This window comes from Cyanistes caeruleus, chromosome 15 (genome assembly GCF_971803275.1).
Source record: "Cyanistes caeruleus chromosome 15, bCyaCae1.hap1.1, whole genome shotgun sequence".
NCBI lineage: Eukaryota > Metazoa > Chordata > Aves > Passeriformes > Paridae > Cyanistes > Cyanistes caeruleus.
Genome location: NC_141715.1, coordinates 14,831,627 through 14,848,732, shown reverse-complemented (window position 1 = coordinate 14,848,732; position 17,106 = coordinate 14,831,627). Strand labels below are relative to the sequence as shown.

At 39.0% G+C, this 17,106-nt stretch overlaps 2 protein-coding genes across 13 annotated transcripts in view; one reads left to right on the top strand and one right to left on the bottom strand.

Annotated features, from left to right (window-relative positions):
* Positions 1-14,881, top strand: part of LCP2 (lymphocyte cytosolic protein 2) — a 27,817-nt gene extending 12,936 nt beyond the window's left edge. Inside the window, exons 5-20 of the mRNA XM_086851358.1 lie at positions 156-187; positions 914-948; positions 2,169-2,373; positions 3,100-3,188; positions 4,052-4,121; positions 4,326-4,409; positions 5,171-5,196; positions 5,284-5,303; positions 5,410-5,505; positions 6,412-6,446; positions 8,100-8,220; positions 10,569-10,618; positions 11,465-11,568; positions 12,744-12,827; positions 13,581-13,736; positions 14,446-14,881. Of these exons, the coding sequence (XP_086707484.1) occupies positions 156-187; positions 914-948; positions 2,169-2,373; positions 3,100-3,188; positions 4,052-4,121; positions 4,326-4,409; positions 5,171-5,196; positions 5,284-5,303; positions 5,410-5,505; positions 6,412-6,446; positions 8,100-8,220; positions 10,569-10,618; positions 11,465-11,568; positions 12,744-12,827; positions 13,581-13,736; positions 14,446-14,568 (1,330 nt within the window). The 3' untranslated portion in view covers positions 14,569-14,881. The remainder of the gene's footprint in view (positions 1-155; positions 188-913; positions 949-2,168; positions 2,374-3,099; positions 3,189-4,051; positions 4,122-4,325; positions 4,410-5,170; positions 5,197-5,283; positions 5,304-5,409; positions 5,506-6,411; positions 6,447-8,099; positions 8,221-10,568; positions 10,619-11,464; positions 11,569-12,743; positions 12,828-13,580; positions 13,737-14,445) is intronic.
* Positions 1-17,106, bottom strand: part of C15H5orf58 (chromosome 15 C5orf58 homolog) — a 72,974-nt gene that overhangs the window by 3,869 nt on the left and 51,999 nt on the right. For 8 of the 12 annotated variants that reach the window (XM_086851406.1, XM_086851408.1, XM_086851405.1 and 5 more), the window contains one exon: positions 14,745-17,106. In XM_086851406.1, coding sequence (XP_086707532.1) covers positions 17,000-17,106 — 107 coding nt within the window. In that variant the 3' untranslated portion in view covers positions 14,745-16,999. Of the gene's footprint in view, positions 1-1,277; positions 1,770-2,138; positions 2,257-14,744 lie in introns of those variants that run through there. The other 4 variants (XR_015276620.1, XR_015276621.1, XR_015276622.1 and 1 more) reach the window with 2 other exon arrangements.

Below are 17,106 nucleotides of genomic sequence, written 5' to 3'. Positions count from 1 at the left end.
TCTAAACATCAACTAATGTTTTTTTGGCATTTTGGGCAGAGTTAAACTTATCTGTGTAAACTTCATTCTACTGTAACAGTTAACTATTGCCTTTATTTGCAATAGAAGCATCAAACATTTAATGAAAAAATTTCTTTTTTGTATCTTTGTTGCAGGGCCCAAACACAAAAATCTCCAGAAAACACAGGTAAGTGTATACTGGCAGACCCTAGCAAAAAAAATGCTTAAAAATATTAAAATATTACATTAATACTTGCAGAGTCAACAGAGGGGAGCAGGATTAGGAACCAAAAATCCAAAACAATAAATGAAAATATGGGAGTATAAAGAAAAAAGAAAAGCGTAGATGCAGGATGGAGTAAGTAGAAGAAGGGAAATAGTAACAAAGAGAATAATAAGAAAAAATGTTTTTAAAGAGAAAAGATGGTGAAGGAAGGCAAGAGTTGAGACTTATACCTGAGAATCGTCAAAATGTCTTTCTTTAATCCAATAAATTGTATCACTGCTTATATATTTCTGTTCCAACATCTCCACCCCTTGCCCTTCCTCCCAGCAGCATGGAATTAGAGAGTGAAGCTGAAATTAAAAAAAAAACAAAAACAAACCCGTCTTTTATGAAAGCTAAAATAGTCTTAAATAAGGAGATAAGAAGCCCGGGCTCGTTCTGAAAGCATTTTGTTTCAATTGATATAATTTAAATTGGAAGTTGGAGAAACTCGAAGTGCCAGCACCCAGATCATGTCACAGCAGGGCAGCTTTATCTTAGTTTTCAATCAGGATGTTATTCACGGTGCCATCCGTGACTCTGAAAGAACAGCTCGTTCCTGTGGCACAGTTCTGAGGTTCAGAATTCACCTGGGATTTGCTGGGTTCTTTCTGACAAAGAAATGTGTGGTTGTGCTTCTTTCCCCAGGGTATGCTCAGGATGACGGTGGCTGGTCCTCGTTTGTGAGTATTTGGGTTAAGAAAACTCCCTGGCTCAGGAGGGGCTGTCTTTTCCTGCACTGGCTGCTTGGGGAGACTGAGGGAGGAAAAGCAGGAGTGGCTGGATACAGATTTCCTCACTGAGAAAAGGTTCTCCCCCAGAAATGCAGAATTGCCTTCCTATTCCACTGGCTCGAGCAGAAGCTCCCAGCCTCTGAGCAGGTCCCCACAGAACCACAGCTGAGTTTTACATACCTGTCTCAAGCTCTTAAATGAGGTGTTAGTAGATGCAAAGTTGTTGTGTTATTCAATGGCAAATTCTTGCCATTTAGAACCAATTTGTTGAACAGTAATTTTTATTTTCAAGCTATTTAGACTGCAGAAGTTCCTTCTGCCTTTTGGCATAGGAAATACCTTGCCAAGGTCATTTGGTGAAACACACCCACCTGAGCTGCTGATGCACAGCCTGCATGTATGATCTCCGAGGCTGACCAGTGCTAATGGCTTTTCTTCAAAAATAAAAGGGAGAGGCGTTTTTAGAAGACACTTGTTACTAAACTCACAGGAGTTGCTGCTGTTCTTGGAGCACAGAAGTAACCACTTACAGAGCACCTGGGCTCTATGCCAGTGCAGAGGACTCTGGAAATTCCAGCTGTGGTACCAGTGACAAATGGAGTGTTCTTTTTCTCTCAAGCCTCGGCAGATTGCACAGAAGTGCAGTGACCGTACTGACACTGTCACCTTGTGAGGTCCTGCAAACGAGGCTGGTTTGAGTCAGGAGCATGCCAAGAGTCAAATCAAAGACCTCAGTTTTTATGAATGATTTTCAGAAGTTGGGTTGCATGCTGTAGAAAGTAAGAAATGAATATCAGAATGAATATCAGCAGCATCAACTGCTGCTCCATTGTGTTCCTAGGAACACTGGCTTGTTTGCTGGTGCCTTGTCTGTTCCCTAAAACACTTCACACATTTCAGTAAACTTGCACTTTATCTTGACCTCCCACTGTACTCACTGTCATCAAAGGAGATTTGTTTTGTTTCTTAAGCTCTTGAGTGTTCCATGCATTAGTGGAATGTTGTCCCCTTTCCCTGTATTATTTCAACAGATTTTTTTCCCCTCAAACAAATTTGTAAAAATTTGGTATTTTCCAGAGTGAAAAATCCCACTGTGAAAGGCCCCAAGGAAACTGCTCTGAAGGGTTTAGTGTTCTCACCAGCATCCACTTTTTATGCTTGTTTGTCAGGATGATGATGATGATGATGACTATGAAAGCCCTGATGACAACCAGGAAAAGGAAGATGAGGCTGACTATGAATCACCAACAGAGGAGCCTGAGGAAGCAGGACATGACAGTGATGGTTATGAGCCACCTCCAACCAATAATGATGAAGCACATCACAATGTCATATTTCCTGCCAAGTCACTTCCAAGCAGCACAGATTATATAGGTAATTACTAAAAATAAGTGCTATTAATAATTTACAAATTAGATTTTTCCCATGTTACCAGCCACATTTTAGGTGGGTGATAATGGAATAGAGACTTTTCCTTGAAAGTAGCAGTGTAGTTCATGAGCAAGATTTAGTGACACAAACTCTGTGAGCTTGTGACTTTTAAAGTTACATTTTCTACTTTGGACAAGCTCTGTTGGAATAAAGATTAGTTTTGTGTGATGTGTGCAGTATTTGGCCTTTGATTTGAACCTGTATGAAGTTACACACATGTACATGCTGCAGTAGCTTTAGCAGTGCAGCCTTGGACAGAGCAGGTTGTCACAACAATGACAAAACAACTTGGGAAAAGAACAATCAGCTGTCCCTGCCTGTCGTTTTTGTTTTATCTCTGATTCCTCAGCAGCCTGGAGGTGTGGAGTCCATTCAGGAGCACAAAGCCGCCGTTCAGATTGGCTGGTGTTTCACCCACTGGGCTGCAGGGAATGAAATAAATCCTGTGGCCAAGAGCCTGGCAGGGGAGTCACCCCAGAGACACACCAGCCTGGAACTCCCAACACTGATCCTAAAGCAACTGCCAGTCAAATCCTACTGCAGTGTCTCTATGATTTATTAATTTCAGTAGCCAGGTTCTTGTAGGGGCTCTTTGTCATAAAGATCTAAAGAGTATTAAATAATCAAACTCTGTGTAGTTGCTTAGTTTGGGATTTTTGTTCTCTTTAGACAGACCTTCAACAACCAGATCACCACATCAGCCTCCAGTACCTCCCCAGCGACCTGGCCCAGCCTCATTTGGGGGAAGAAGTGTTACTGTATGTTCCTTTCTTAATATGTCACCTATTTCCTATCCCAGGACCTTCTTAGGAGTCCAAGTGTAGGACCATTTTTACTCCCCTAGTGAATGAAGAGAAAGCCATCAAAACAGATTTGAACTCTGTTAAAAGGTGGCCATTGTTCAAGGAACACTTAAATTTCATGGGAGAAATATATTTAATTATTTCATATTACTTCATTGATTCTTACACTGGAAACATGCACCTACTTGTGAATGCCTCTCCCACATAAATGATAGATTTGTAAGAGATGCCTCTGTTTTGAAGAAAAGGTTATATTTTTCCAAGCTATACTTCTAGCAGTTGCCCAATTGAATTAGGACCACATAAAAGTGTAAGAGACTGTATAATCAGAACCATGAAGGCCAGTATTTGATTCCTTTCTTTTTCCTGCTGTGCATACTTCAAAACTGAAAGCTCTTGTGCTGTTGACAGCTGACACTACAGGTTCAGTGTTTGCAAGAACAGATATACACTAACCCTACCAATGTATACACAAGTAGAGGTTTAGGATGTGCTGCAGGGACTTTCGGTCTGATGCAGCATCACAGAGATCCAACAGCAACCTCTTCCTTTCCTTGGACAATCCACCCCCCCTTCCTCAGGAGACATCCCACTGAGTGTTGGGAGGAAGCAGATGGAGGCAGTTCTGCACCCAACAAAACCCAGTGAGTGTAGGTCATGCCTCAGGAGGGTCCTGGCTCCTTCCTTCCTGCCATGAGCAGAGACCTGCTCCTTGTGCTGTACCACACAAGAGTGGCAGATGTGTGCGGTGGGGTTAATACACTCAAAAGGAGAAAGGCAAAGACACATTTTAACCACTTGTTAAATACTTGTTTTAGCTGCCAGCTTTCCCTCCTCCACCAAGCAACAACGACTTGAGTAGAGACAGAAACATGAAGCCTTTGAAACGTGAGTACAGCTGGTGTTCTCTCTGTAAAGTTTTCCCAAGACAGCACTTCACTTTTCCCTCTTTTCCCTCAGTTCCACTCTCTTCTGCTACTCCTACAGAAGAATGAATTGTTATTTTAAGAAGTAACACCAGTTCTAATCTATGCAAAATAAATATATATTGCCCTATACCAGCAAATGATCTTACACAGTTGTTATGTTTAGCCCCAGCTCCTTCTATAGACAGAAGCACAAAACCCTCTCTGGATCGTTTTGCTCCCCCATATGAAAGAGAAAGCCCAGGATCAGGTCAGTATTTGCTTACATTAATATCACTGAGGTTATTTAATTACTGAAAATCATCAGTTTGTATATAATTAATGGAAAAGAACAAGGCTCAACCAAATGTAATCAAAGTCATCTGTTTATGAATAAATGGTGTGAGCAGAACTCACAAAGTGGGAGAGAAATTTCATCTAAAAACAACCCTGAATCAGACAGGTGAACAGAAAGACATTATGAAAACCCTGTGTAATAAAGGTTTGATGTCCACTTAATTGATTGAACAATGAAATATTTAATAGGTTAAAGGAGAAAATCACCTTTGCATACAAAGGTAGTGAAACTCTGCATACACTGCTGTAGGTAATGTGGCAAAAGACTTAAAAGAAGGCTGAGAACTAATAGAACCCAGAAAAAAAATGGCATTTCCTTCAGACCTGAAAACCACATTATACAAAGCGTCTACAGATATGACTACAATTTTATTATCTAAACTCTTATCTGTTATATAATAGCAAAAATGTATCCAGTAGTTCAAGGCTGAACCTTAGATAATGTGATTGTGACACATGCCACGCTGAAATTGTTGAAATTTCCCTTTAATAAAAGAGATTGCAATTTTACCACCACTTGCAAAGCCAAGATATTTTTCTGGCTTTCATCTCAGGATGTGAGTTCTTCAGCCTGCAAGATTGACTTTGAATTTTATTCAAAACTAATTTATTTCATAGGAAGTTTAATTAATTAACTTCCATTTTTTTCTAAATGTAAACTTTTACTGTTTTCAGGGAAGAAGCCAGGCATTCCTGAAAAGGTAAATTTTTTTTTTGTGATTATTGATAATTTTTGCCTATTTTGATACACTTACACATTCTCTTAACTATTCCTTGTTGTTTTACAGCCTCTGGTTTCACAGCTCAGGTAAGAGTTTGTCCTCTGCAAACAATCCTCTCATTGCCAGTATTCCCCAGTTATTTCTTAATAAGCAGCTTTTTGCCTTTATTTCATCATCTCGCTCCTGCTTTAGAGAACAATTAGCAATGATGCCAAAACCTCCTGTCCCACCAAGTGACAGATATGAAAGAGGCAATCCACCTCCTCTAAGGAAGCAAAGCCCTGGAAAGTAAGTGCTCATTTAATTGAGATTCAATAAGGAGAAATGAAATTTAACGAAAATATCTGACTTACTGATACTGGTACTTGTTACTGGTCTGATTTACTGGTACTGCACCACAGCAGGGTCTGTGGATATCAAAGTTTTGGTTTATTAATATGCACAGGATGTGCTTGAAGCTGCAGAAAGGTGTGAATGCAGAAAAACTCTCTAGTCATATGTGAAAGAGCCATTACATGGGGCATGACTCACTTCCAAGTCATACAAGGATATGCATGATCCATATTTTTTCCACAAGAGCAAGTTCTTGTTCTAGGGAACATTCTTACATGAGTTCTATTGCTGTTGTTCAAGGGTGTTAGAAAAGGAAACCTTTATTTTCATCCCATTGATTTTATTAGCCTGCAAAGCTCCTTCTTAACAGCCAGCAGGGTTTTCTAGCAGAACTGGATCATTCCCCGGCATTTTTTGGGCAACCTGGGGGCTGAATACTGACTGAACTTAAAACAAGAGATGAAATAATTGAGATCTGCTAATCAGCCAGGATAATTTATCAGAGAAACAAAGCCTGATATCCTTATGATGTGCTCCAGCAGTGCTGTCAAATATTATAAATGAGTTCAAGGCTTGAACACTGGTGTTTCATCATTGCACAAAACTTGTTTTAAGCTCTAATCTTACAATCATCAGACATTTTCCTTATTGAGAAAATCAAGATGGGCTAAGGACTATAATAATGCCTTAGATTATGGGTGAAAATTAGAATCTTAAATGTTTTTATGAGGAAAAAATGTTTCTGCATTCATTGGTCTTTAAAATTTACTGTAAATTCATCTTCTAGTTGAAAATATGGCCTAATTCACAAAGTGAATGAATATTATTCCACCTATGATGAGTGTTTTATTTTCATTTCAGACAGATTTGGCCACCACACAAGAAAAATGAAGTAAGTATAGTCTCAAAGCATATATCTAAAAGTATAGGGGTTACAGTAAAATTAAGTACCTGTATAAACTAATAATGCTGGAAAAGGTAAACTTGTCTCTTTCATAAATTATAAGGAATACTCATGGATCTTTCCATAGCACATGGGGTGTTTTTAAACAGTTCTTCTGTGTCAAGCTCAGTTTGTTCCCTGAGAACTTTATCTTGGATAACAGGAAGAATAAAGCCAGAATTTCTTCTATGACACAGAGAGAAGTGGTTTTGCTTAAAGAAGATTTGGGCTTCTGGGGATTTTTTCAGCTTAAGCTGACCTAAAAGTTTCACTTTCAGATAACTCTGAAAGTCTACACTTACTTGAAGAAATAAAGAAAGTTTATATCTCCTGAGAGTTTCTGACTATTTTAGGTCAATACACATTACAGGACATCCATCACACATCTTGCTTGTAAATAATAGCTGCACTTTAATGTGAAAACTTTAGAAATTATTTGGTGTTGCATGAAGACAAAACAAAACTTTAGAGGGAAGTGACAGTGTAGGTATTAGGAGTCCATGTATAATCAAAATTCACCAATGTCCAGATTTTGTTTTGTAAAACATTCCTAAAAACTGTGCTACAATACATTGCTAATTTTTTTTTTTTTTGGTTCCCCAGGAAGAAGAAGACAGTAAGTATTTTTACAGTGATTTTTCTTTGTCTTAGTTCTAAAAAAAAAAGAAAGTAAAATAGGGAATTATTTCAGAGTTGTTTCCTTAGAGCCATTTCTAAAGTCAGGTGGTACCCTGATAGGCTGTAGAATTCATATAAAGTGCCTCATGCAGATTTATATATCAAAGCCACAAACCCCAGGAAATCAATAGCTAATAGCTTCCTCCAGTCAGCCAGCAGGATTTCTTATTTTGAAATACATTACAGTAGAGAGATTTGTGTTCTGCACACTGCATCAAACAGCTGGAAACAGAAACCTGATGTCTCCCAGTCCTCAGCAAACCCTGCTGGCAGCAGGCTCTGTGCTATGTTAGTCACTTTTATGAACAAAAGCAGAACTTCTTCCATGTATCAACAGTGTCTATAAATTACTGCAGAATGCTGATTTCTGAAATTAAGTTTGTAAAGTGACTCTATAACAGAAGCAGGACATTTGGCCAAGTCTCTATGAATTATCACTGCCCCTAAGCCTCCATACAGAAAAAGATTATTTAAGGTATGCAGAGCACAAACCTGTTCTACTCTTACTGCTAGTTCAGGTCTGAGGACACTGCAGAAAGAAAATGCTTTATTTCATGCTAGGAGAAATCTCAGAATGATGTTCAAAAAGGTGATATCAAATCTGCTATTTAGAAGCAATGTGACAGAAAACATGTACCACCTTCAGCTCTGCTGCAGTTAACATACCTGATTTGTGGCTTATCCAAAACAGAAGTCAGAAAATGTAAATATTGCTTAATCCAGTTCCAGTTTATTTTTAATTTTAATATCTAGTTTTAAGTCCTGAGCTGACCATATGAGTTTCTAATCTGTAACTAACACATCAAGGACATTTTACTGCATTATATTTATCTAGTTAAACAGCAGTAAGGTGACAGAATTTCTTCATTCTACTTCATTTAAGAATATCTCATGTAGGATTTAAGTTTCCTTCTCTTCCTCTCCACAGCTGCCCTCCAAAGACCAGTGCCACAGCTGTCTTTGCCCCCATACAGCTCCAATTCATTCCCACCCAAATCTGTCAAGCCTCCACCTAAGCCAGGATCCAACAGCATTCCTGCTGCAGAAAGGTTTGTTTCACCATTATTGCTCATTCCTTTTGAACCTCAGTCTCTGGGTAGTTCAGTACTAAGACTGTGCCCTTGCCTCTGCAAAATGCTAATTAGTGCTGTTTCAACTATCCAGGAGAATCCTTTATAGAATTTAAGCTCTGTATCAGTGGAGTAGAGAGTGTACATCAGACAATCAAGGAAAAAAAACATGAATCTCTCTGTTTTATGGCAAGGAAGTTTTTTAAACTGATGGAGTGGCTACCTAGAACAGAGGTTAGACAAACTTAAAATAATAAAGCCAGGTACTTATTGAAGGCCCTGGGCAGTCAGAAGCCTCGGGGGGACACACTCAAAATGGATGATGGCCTCCAGTTTTTCACACAATTAAAAGTTTGGTCCATTTACATATCAGGGGTTAATCCTCCAGTTACAGCTTCCAGGTAATGAAGTAATTTACTCCAAGTTTCACCCCCCAATTCACTGTTTACATCTCTCAGGGCCTGAGGCAGTGAGGTGTCCTTGAGTTTCAGGCCCAGAGAGGAATTGTTTTGTCTCAGTAACATGTGAGAACAGCAGCTGACAGCCTATGGAGTTTTAGAGTTATACACTAAAGCAGGACAGGATCTGAGAAATATAAAAGCTAAAATCCTAAGGCATCAAGACCCTACACAGTACAAGGCTTCCATTTTTGAGACACCTCTCCCATTGCTTGCAGGATCCATAAGCATGACCAGTTGTTTTGGGAAGGGATCATCTCCTGCTAGGCAGGATTCAGGACAAAGGAGCCCTGCACACTCTAGGAGTTTAAGTGTTAGAGATGTAACTCCTCACACTTCTAAAAACTAAAAAAAACCCCATAACACTGGTTGTCTGGAATTGAATCTGAAAGAATTTTACCTCCCATTTACTAAACTTTACTCTTAACAGTTGATAATTCCTATTTAAAAGTGTGAACCTTGCTGCAATTTTTTCCCAGCTTCAACTTAAAAATATTTGATTGTTATGCCTTCATTTGATAGACAGGAAAGCCCCTAATTAAATTTTGATTTCTGATGTACCATGCAACAGACCTGAACTTTGATGACTTAGAGCTGGCTCCTTGAGTCCATGTCTGATGCACATTTTCTAATCTCTATATTTTTTAATGGCTCTTTGATGAATTCCTCACATTTACCATCATTCTCTGGAGTTGCTGACACCCAAGCAAAACAAATATTGCAGTAGCAATAGCAAGGTCATATGCAAATTGAACTATTCCTATGATGAACACTTCTGGTTATATTCAAAGAGCATTGCCAAATTTGCTGTAGCAGAGGCCCCCGGTTTGACTGATTCTCTCCCATAAATCAAGTCATGATAGAGTGTTTTTGTTGTGCAAACAAAATTAGCATATTTATCTCAGAGTCTTTTCAACAGCTCATTTAAGCAGAAGAGAAATATGAACAGTAAAGGAAAGGAGTGCAGGCCATTTATTCTCAATTAGGTGAAGAAACAAAAAATAATAACAGAAATTGAAGTGTGGGACTCCATTTTGAGCAGATTTGGATGTGGGTTGAGGTTGGCAGAGATCTCTGGATGTCTTCTGGTCCAACCCCCTTCCCAAGCAAGGTCACCTTGAACAGCCTGCCTGGTACCATGTCCAGATGGCATTTGAATGTCTCCAAGGAAAGAGAGAGATTCCACAGCATTCTAGGCAACCTGCTCCAGTGCTTGTTTGCCCTCACATTAAAAAATGTTTCCTGATGTTCTGAGGGAAGCTCTGGTCTTGTCACTGGGCACCAGTGAAAAGAGCCTGGCTCTCCCTTCAGATATTTCTGTGCTTTGAAAGATCCTTCCTGAGTCCTCTCAGCTTCCAGCTCCCTCAGCCTTTCCTGACCTGGGAGATGCCCCAGTAGTCCCTGATGTTGCTGGTTCTTCCCAGCTTGCAACATAAATGTGATGCTACATTTTTATCAACAATGTTAGAGAAGTCGCAAGAAAAATAACTCTGTTAAGTGGAACCCCGCAGCGAGAAAGCTCTGGTGAGCCCTGTGCTTCCTGCTCTGGGGGAAGGATGGAGTCATTCCCTGTGAAAACTCCACAAGCTGAAGTACTTCCCTGCATTGATCCTGGTACAGAAACCTCGGTGGCCTTTACTGATTACCCTATTCCCAGGTACAGAGCTCCGGGTAAACTTAAAGGTGGATCCACCAACATGAAAAGAAGGAAAAAAAAACCAGAAAGAAGAACAGAGAAGGCTCTCCTCACCCTGAACAGGTCTCAAGGGGCCCTCACATTCTGTAAAACAGGCACAGAGTCCAGATCAGAAATGCTGTAGAGAAATGTTCTGTTTATACTGTCTACTCTTTTTTTTTTTTTTTTAACAGTGCTAGAAACCTGTCTTCAACTGGATCTCTACCACCACGCTTCCATCCAGGTTTGTATCCTGCATTCTTATACTTTTTTTCTTCTTTAAGTGAATGAAAGTGGAAAGATAGTTTCAATGCAGTCAATAATTTTTTGGTTTTTTTTTAATGGATGTTTCTTCTTGGACTGTGAACAGAAAACTATCAAGTTCTTGAAAGGCATCTTGTGTACCTTACTTAGTCTGAATTAAAGATTTTAAGCCTTTTTTGTCCCCATGAAGTTTAGGCTTCTTGTCTAGTTAAACCAGTGTCAAAACTGCATAAAACCATCCTTTTCTGTACAGTACTGAGAGCTGAGCTATGCAAATCACTGTGGTATGCTAATACTCCCCAAAAAGGTTAGCAAATGCTTTTCATGTGAGACATGTTCCATATTTATCTTTTAAGGAAAAAAAAAAAAATAAAGAAAACTTAGACATCGATTGCCTTACAAGTAATTTTTTGCACATGGTAACATGTCAATATCCTACAGTGACATTTTTTACTTTCTAATTGCTGAGAAGGCAAGGATTGCAAAGAGACAATATTACTTCTGTCTCTAAAGAAACCAAGATGCTCTCAAGCGAGTAAATGTGGTACAGAAATTGATGTCACCCCTATTTCAAGTTCATCTGTTCTAATGAGAATCTGAACCACAACAGCTCAGTTAAAGTCCCTGTGCACCAAGGATGGAATTATGTAAAGAACCTGGTTCTCATAGAGAACCCTAAAGCAGATTTCAAATAATTTCTAGATGTCTCGGTACCAGGGTGATACAAATACTTCATGCTTCATAAAATCAAGATCCTACACCCTGGGTGCACAGATGAAATTATTTTCCTGGTTTTAACAGTTTTTCTACTTTTGTATCTCTGAAGGCAGCAACAGCAGATCTCCTTCAAGAGGCCCAGCTGACATGAGACCTCCACTGCCAGCTCCTAGCAGACAGACTGTTCACCAGACAAACACACAGGAACATGAGGTACAAAATATGAACCATAACTGTAAAGACAGCAAGTTTTCTAGCTTTGAGAGAGAACATCTTTCAAAGTTGTTCTTCTAGTCAGTAGTCACTGTCAGGACATACTGAGTGCTTTCAGTTTCCTTTTCTGTGTCAAACTGTAGTGCCTTATTTTGTCCTCACCAAGAAAAACAGTAACAGCTGAACCCCAGCAGAACAAAATAAGAAAAATACTTGTTTGCTGGATTACTTGTTTTGCACAACTGCCTTCAAGCAGCATCAGATTTTCAGTTTTCCTTCCACAAAACTTTGATGACTAGAAGACTCAGTCTTATAAGTGCATTTTTGCTTCACATTTCCTTAAATAAAACAAGTTTAGAGCAAACCACTCATGGTGATAGCACTGCTGGGCAACCATAAATAGCACATTCACAAGAAATCTGCATTATAGTCTCAGATGATAGTTAAGGATGCCTTTGTGCCTAGTGTCCAGGTAGATAAAAAAGAACATACCACTTAACATCTTTTACTGAAAGTCTTTGGAAATGCCTATTTTCTTAGCTCATCTGCAAGGGCATTATAGGTAGATCTGTAATATTTTCACATTTATCAAAGTGAGCAGGTAATTTAAAACAACTTAGCAGCACTTTCCATACCACAATAGCGGAGTGATCTGTGACACACATACCCTTACAGATTCTTCACACAGATCCACATATCCCTCACACTGAAATCTCTCTTATTTGCATGTTACCTGTCACATATAGGTAAAACCTTACAAAAGAAAGGCCTTGTAAAATCATGGTTCAGGCCTTGTTACTTCAGCTAAATATAACTAGCAGCTAGCTTGATAAGTTCCCATCTTGAAAATGAAAAGTTTGTTAACATAAAAAACTATTCTTGGGCAGAAAAACAAGCACACTTGTAATAACGAGGGATCTGTTCCATGAGAATCAGTAGAAAAAGTATGTAAATATTGTTAGAAACAAAAGTTTTGACTGATGTGTACACTCACCAACCAGTAAGTTCCTAACCAACCGGAATAAAACACGGTGCCTTCTGATAACCATATAAATATGAGCTGTGTGCAATAAAGATGGGGCTATGATGGAAGAAGAAACAGGTGTCATTGTCTGTCTCTACTGTGATAGTTGCCATTCCCTGGCAGCTGACTTTGTCCTTGTCCTGTTCCCCAGCCCCAGGGCTCTCTGAAGGATGAGTGGTACGTGGCTTTCGTCAGCCGGCCCGAGGCAGAGACAGCGCTCCGCAGGATAAACAAGGTACCTGCACAGGGCTGGGAATCCCACCCTTTTCTAGGCCACAGAGACCAGCAAAATGAAGTACAGTTACAAACAAGGCTTATCTGTACATGTGGAAATAAATTAAAATCATGAAGATAAACAGAATTATTGCTGTGGAAGTTATGGTTACCCTGTGCTGCCTCACTGCACTTGCCATGAGCTGAAGATGGCATGTGCACCACTCCAGTGGCTTGTGCTAAAGTCCAGCTTATGAGGTCCCATTCAGTGCCTTTAAGAAAGGGATTCTAATGGAGGACTTGTCAAAATAGAGCTGAAATTAAGAAAAGCAGAGAGAGTGGTACAGTATCACTGCCTTTACCTAAATTACACAGACAATGTCATTATTTTTAGCCGCCTATAAATACATCATGTAGGAAACATGATTGGCACTTAGTGGAAATGAACTTCTCTTCTGGTTAAAGTGATGTGAGGTTTGGTCTTTGATATTTTACTTCCTTCGTTAATGGAATCTCTCCCTCATACAACAGCATTCCTACCTTCCCTTAGAATCTGCTTTTGTAACAGAGTAGAAAGCTTGAAGTAGCAAACTGAAAGACAACACATTTGTCAAAAGACCTAAATGCTTTAGTAGTGCAGTTTCTCTTATCAGAAAGGAAAAAGATTTCAGAAAGAAAACACACTTAGAAGCATGAGTGCTCTAGTGAAAGTTGTTACACTGATCAAACCAAGAGGTGTTTGCTATTTGTCATCTTTCATTTTTTCATGTTTCAGGATGGAACATTCTTGGTGAGAGACAGCTCACGAAAAACCGTCACTCACCCATATGTACTGATGGTGCTGTACAGAGATAAAGTGTACAACATCCAGATCCGGTACCAGCAGCAGGACCACTTATATTTATTAGGAACCAGCTTAAAAGGAAAAGAGGTATTATGTGTTTTTCACACTACATCTCTTCATTGTAAGGCATCCCTGCGTCATTCCTCAGTGCCAGGTGATTGTTCTCCTGGGGAGGAATTCTGTTTGTTGTCTCAGTTATTCACAGGAGAATATTGTTATTGCTGGAAGGAGAACCAGGTTGTGTGGTTTGCACTCAGGGAATGAAGGGGTGGCCTTAGAACACGGCCATTAGAAATCCACGTGCGTGGTTAGGGGATGTTTGTTTACCACTGAGATACCAGATAAGGGAAATGCAGAGCTGACAGCTAATCCAAACCTGCCACATTCCAGCTTTGCTCCCAGACTGGTGGCTTAGCTCCAGCCTGCAGGACTGGGTGGATTTGCTGGCACCAGACTGATCAGCACATTCCTGGCAGTTCTGATCCAGACAGAACCCCTGAACTGATCAGCTACCTCTGAACTCTCAAGTACAGTCACCACATCAAGCACAGTGACAATAGCACATATTAAACAGATGAAGACTATAGAAATGAATTATACAACATTGCAGCAGCTTGTACACAGAATTACTGTGCTACAGATCATGGCAGAAATGAAAACGGTTGATCTGGACCTTATTTATTTTTTAATAATATTGATAAATAATTAGAATTTTAAAAAAACCCCTTTTGTTTCTACTGGTTACTAATAATTCTGATATTTTGGCCTTCACCTTCTCATTTTTCCCATCCCACAGGAATTTTCTTCTGTAGCAGATATCATTGACCACTTCCAAAGAACACCTCTTCTTCTGATTGATGGAAAAGACAGAGGCTCAAGAAACCAGTGCATGTTAAAATACGCAGCAGGACATATTTAAATGAAACTTTAGAGAAGATCACATATGGTACTGAAGCCTACTGAAGTTTATAAACTTCAAGATATTTCCCCTTTCAGCAAACTAAAATCATGAAGTCATTAAAATTCATGGTTTCAAAGAAAAAGGACTATGTTATTTTTAAATTATGCCTTAAATAGAGTGTTCTAGAAATATAATTTTCCTACAAAATGTTTATTACTGTCCATTAATCATACAGCACATGAGAATTTTTTATCTTCCAAGATATGTATATCCTCTTGAAATAATTTCCACACCAAATTTGATGAACCATAAATAAATATCAGTACAAGTCTCTGCTTTCATAGGAGCTCTTCTTTTGGATCAGAATGGCAGCAGCAATTTTGTTATTTGAAGTGAATACAGAGTAGACCCAAACGTTGTCAAAGGTGAGGAGTGGACAAGATAAAAGCCAATTTTTCCTCAATAAATAAATCAATCTACCTCTGCTCACTTCTACGAAAAGATCAGCTGAGGTCTGAAAGACGCATGGGTTTCAGTGGCACCAGAACCCCTCCGATCCTGTCTGTGTCTGGGTTACTCAGCTGTGAAACTGCTTGTTCCCACTTTTGCAGGAAAACACCACATCCACAGACAGCACATCCTCTCTGCCACAGCACTGGGGATTCCATGCCTCAGCCCACAACTGGAACCTTCTATTTCCTAGAATTCTCTAACATCACTCAGAAAAAAGAGTTTCCCACACAGATCTCCCTTCAGCTGTGTCCTTCTGACTGAATCAAGCAACTGCATTTTTACAGGAAGCACATCAACAAAAATCATCATCATGTGATCCTTAAGTGGCACAACCCCCCCAATCTCTTAGAAAGCACACACAGTCAGGCCAAACCTAGTTCCTCTTGCACAACTGCTTTCTGTTTTACTGGATGTTTTAAAGAAAAAAAGGGACTCAGTTCAGAAATACAAGTTGCAGCTGAGGAACACTGAAGCAGCCCATATCAATAGTTTTCCCTCATCTCTGTTAAGTGGAATTTATTCAACCTTTTGCCTTGGGTTTCAATTTCCTCTGTGTTCTGACAAGACCTTGGTTTGATAATTGTAACATTATCACACTTTTTCTCATTTAAAGCTATTGTGTCTGTATCAGTTAAAACACTGGAACCAAAATTCAAGGTAGAAAATAACTTTCATATAATCGGTAAAGCTTCCCAGATAACATAATCAGATTTCATAAACAGTTATTCTTATAGAGATATGTTTTGTAGATGTTACTTTCTAAGATGTTTGGGTAAGAGCTGGAATTCAAAGTTAGCAAAGTTCATTTCCATGCAACTGGGAGTTCAAAAAAGAGATGAAAAATAAAATTAAAAAAATTCTTCAGGTGACAAAAGCTGCTTCTAGCCCAATATTTTTAAAAGTTGTCTCCTAATCTGATGAACAAAAAGTCACTTCAAATCTGTCTTTTTCAAAAACTGTTAAAATTAAGAACAACATCCCCCATATCACCACTGACTCTTGTGAACTGTAATTATGTTCCACTGCCCTGCCTTGAACAATCTGACAACCTAGAAACATCTCCTATGGAATTGCATTTTATTAATTTTAAACCATCTCACCAGTGAAGGAGAAAGAAAATATAAACCAGCATAACAAATTCTAACACTGCATATTTTTTAAAGTAGAATAAATCTCTATTTGATTAGTCAGAGAAAGATATTTAGTGTAAGAATAAAAATACATCTCAACATTCAAACATGTCCACAAATAAAGTGTGATTGAATATTAATTGCAATGAACTACATGAAAGCAGTTGCTGTGCAAATGTTGGGCCAAGAAGATTTCAGGATAGAGCATTGAAACCACAAACTCCCCCCTATTTTTGTAGCTAGTTGCATTAGAGAGTCATTACAGAAACTAGAATGGAAAGTACTTTTAGTTTTCCAGAAATAATCTGCTCCTTGACCCCTTCCTCAGCAATATTTTTAAGATGAGGAAGGCAGCTCAAAACACAAGTTGCAGTTCCTCCTTCACTGACAGTTTCTTTCTTTCTTTCTTTCTGTTTCTCTGAGCACAACTGAGATAAGAGAGCAGTGACTTGAAGCAAATTTCAAATCTTTTGTTACTATTCCAACATGTCTTTGTTTAAAAGGAGAAAACCACGTGAAGAACTTCATGCCCAGTGTCCTGACCTTTTTAATTAATTACATCAGTCTTTCCAGTCCTAGTGGGCTTAATTTGGGAAATGTGGGTTGAAAAACCCCTCTCAGAACCAATAACCTACTCTTTTTTTCCATTCCACATGTTTAGCTTAAAATAAAAATAGTCTAACTGCAGGAAGCCATGCTATCATTGAACAGTCCAAACTTAATTAAAAGAAAGATGAAGAAGAAAGAAGAAAAAGCAGTAGTTTCATCAGCATTAATAGAAGACAATGCATAAAAATGGATGTTACTTAATCTGTCAAACTCCAAGTCTTTTCTTCAGCTTCTCTTAAATCTTTGGCCTTCACAGGATGGTTGAAATTCAAAATCAGGTCACAAAGCAGTAGCTGGCTTTCCA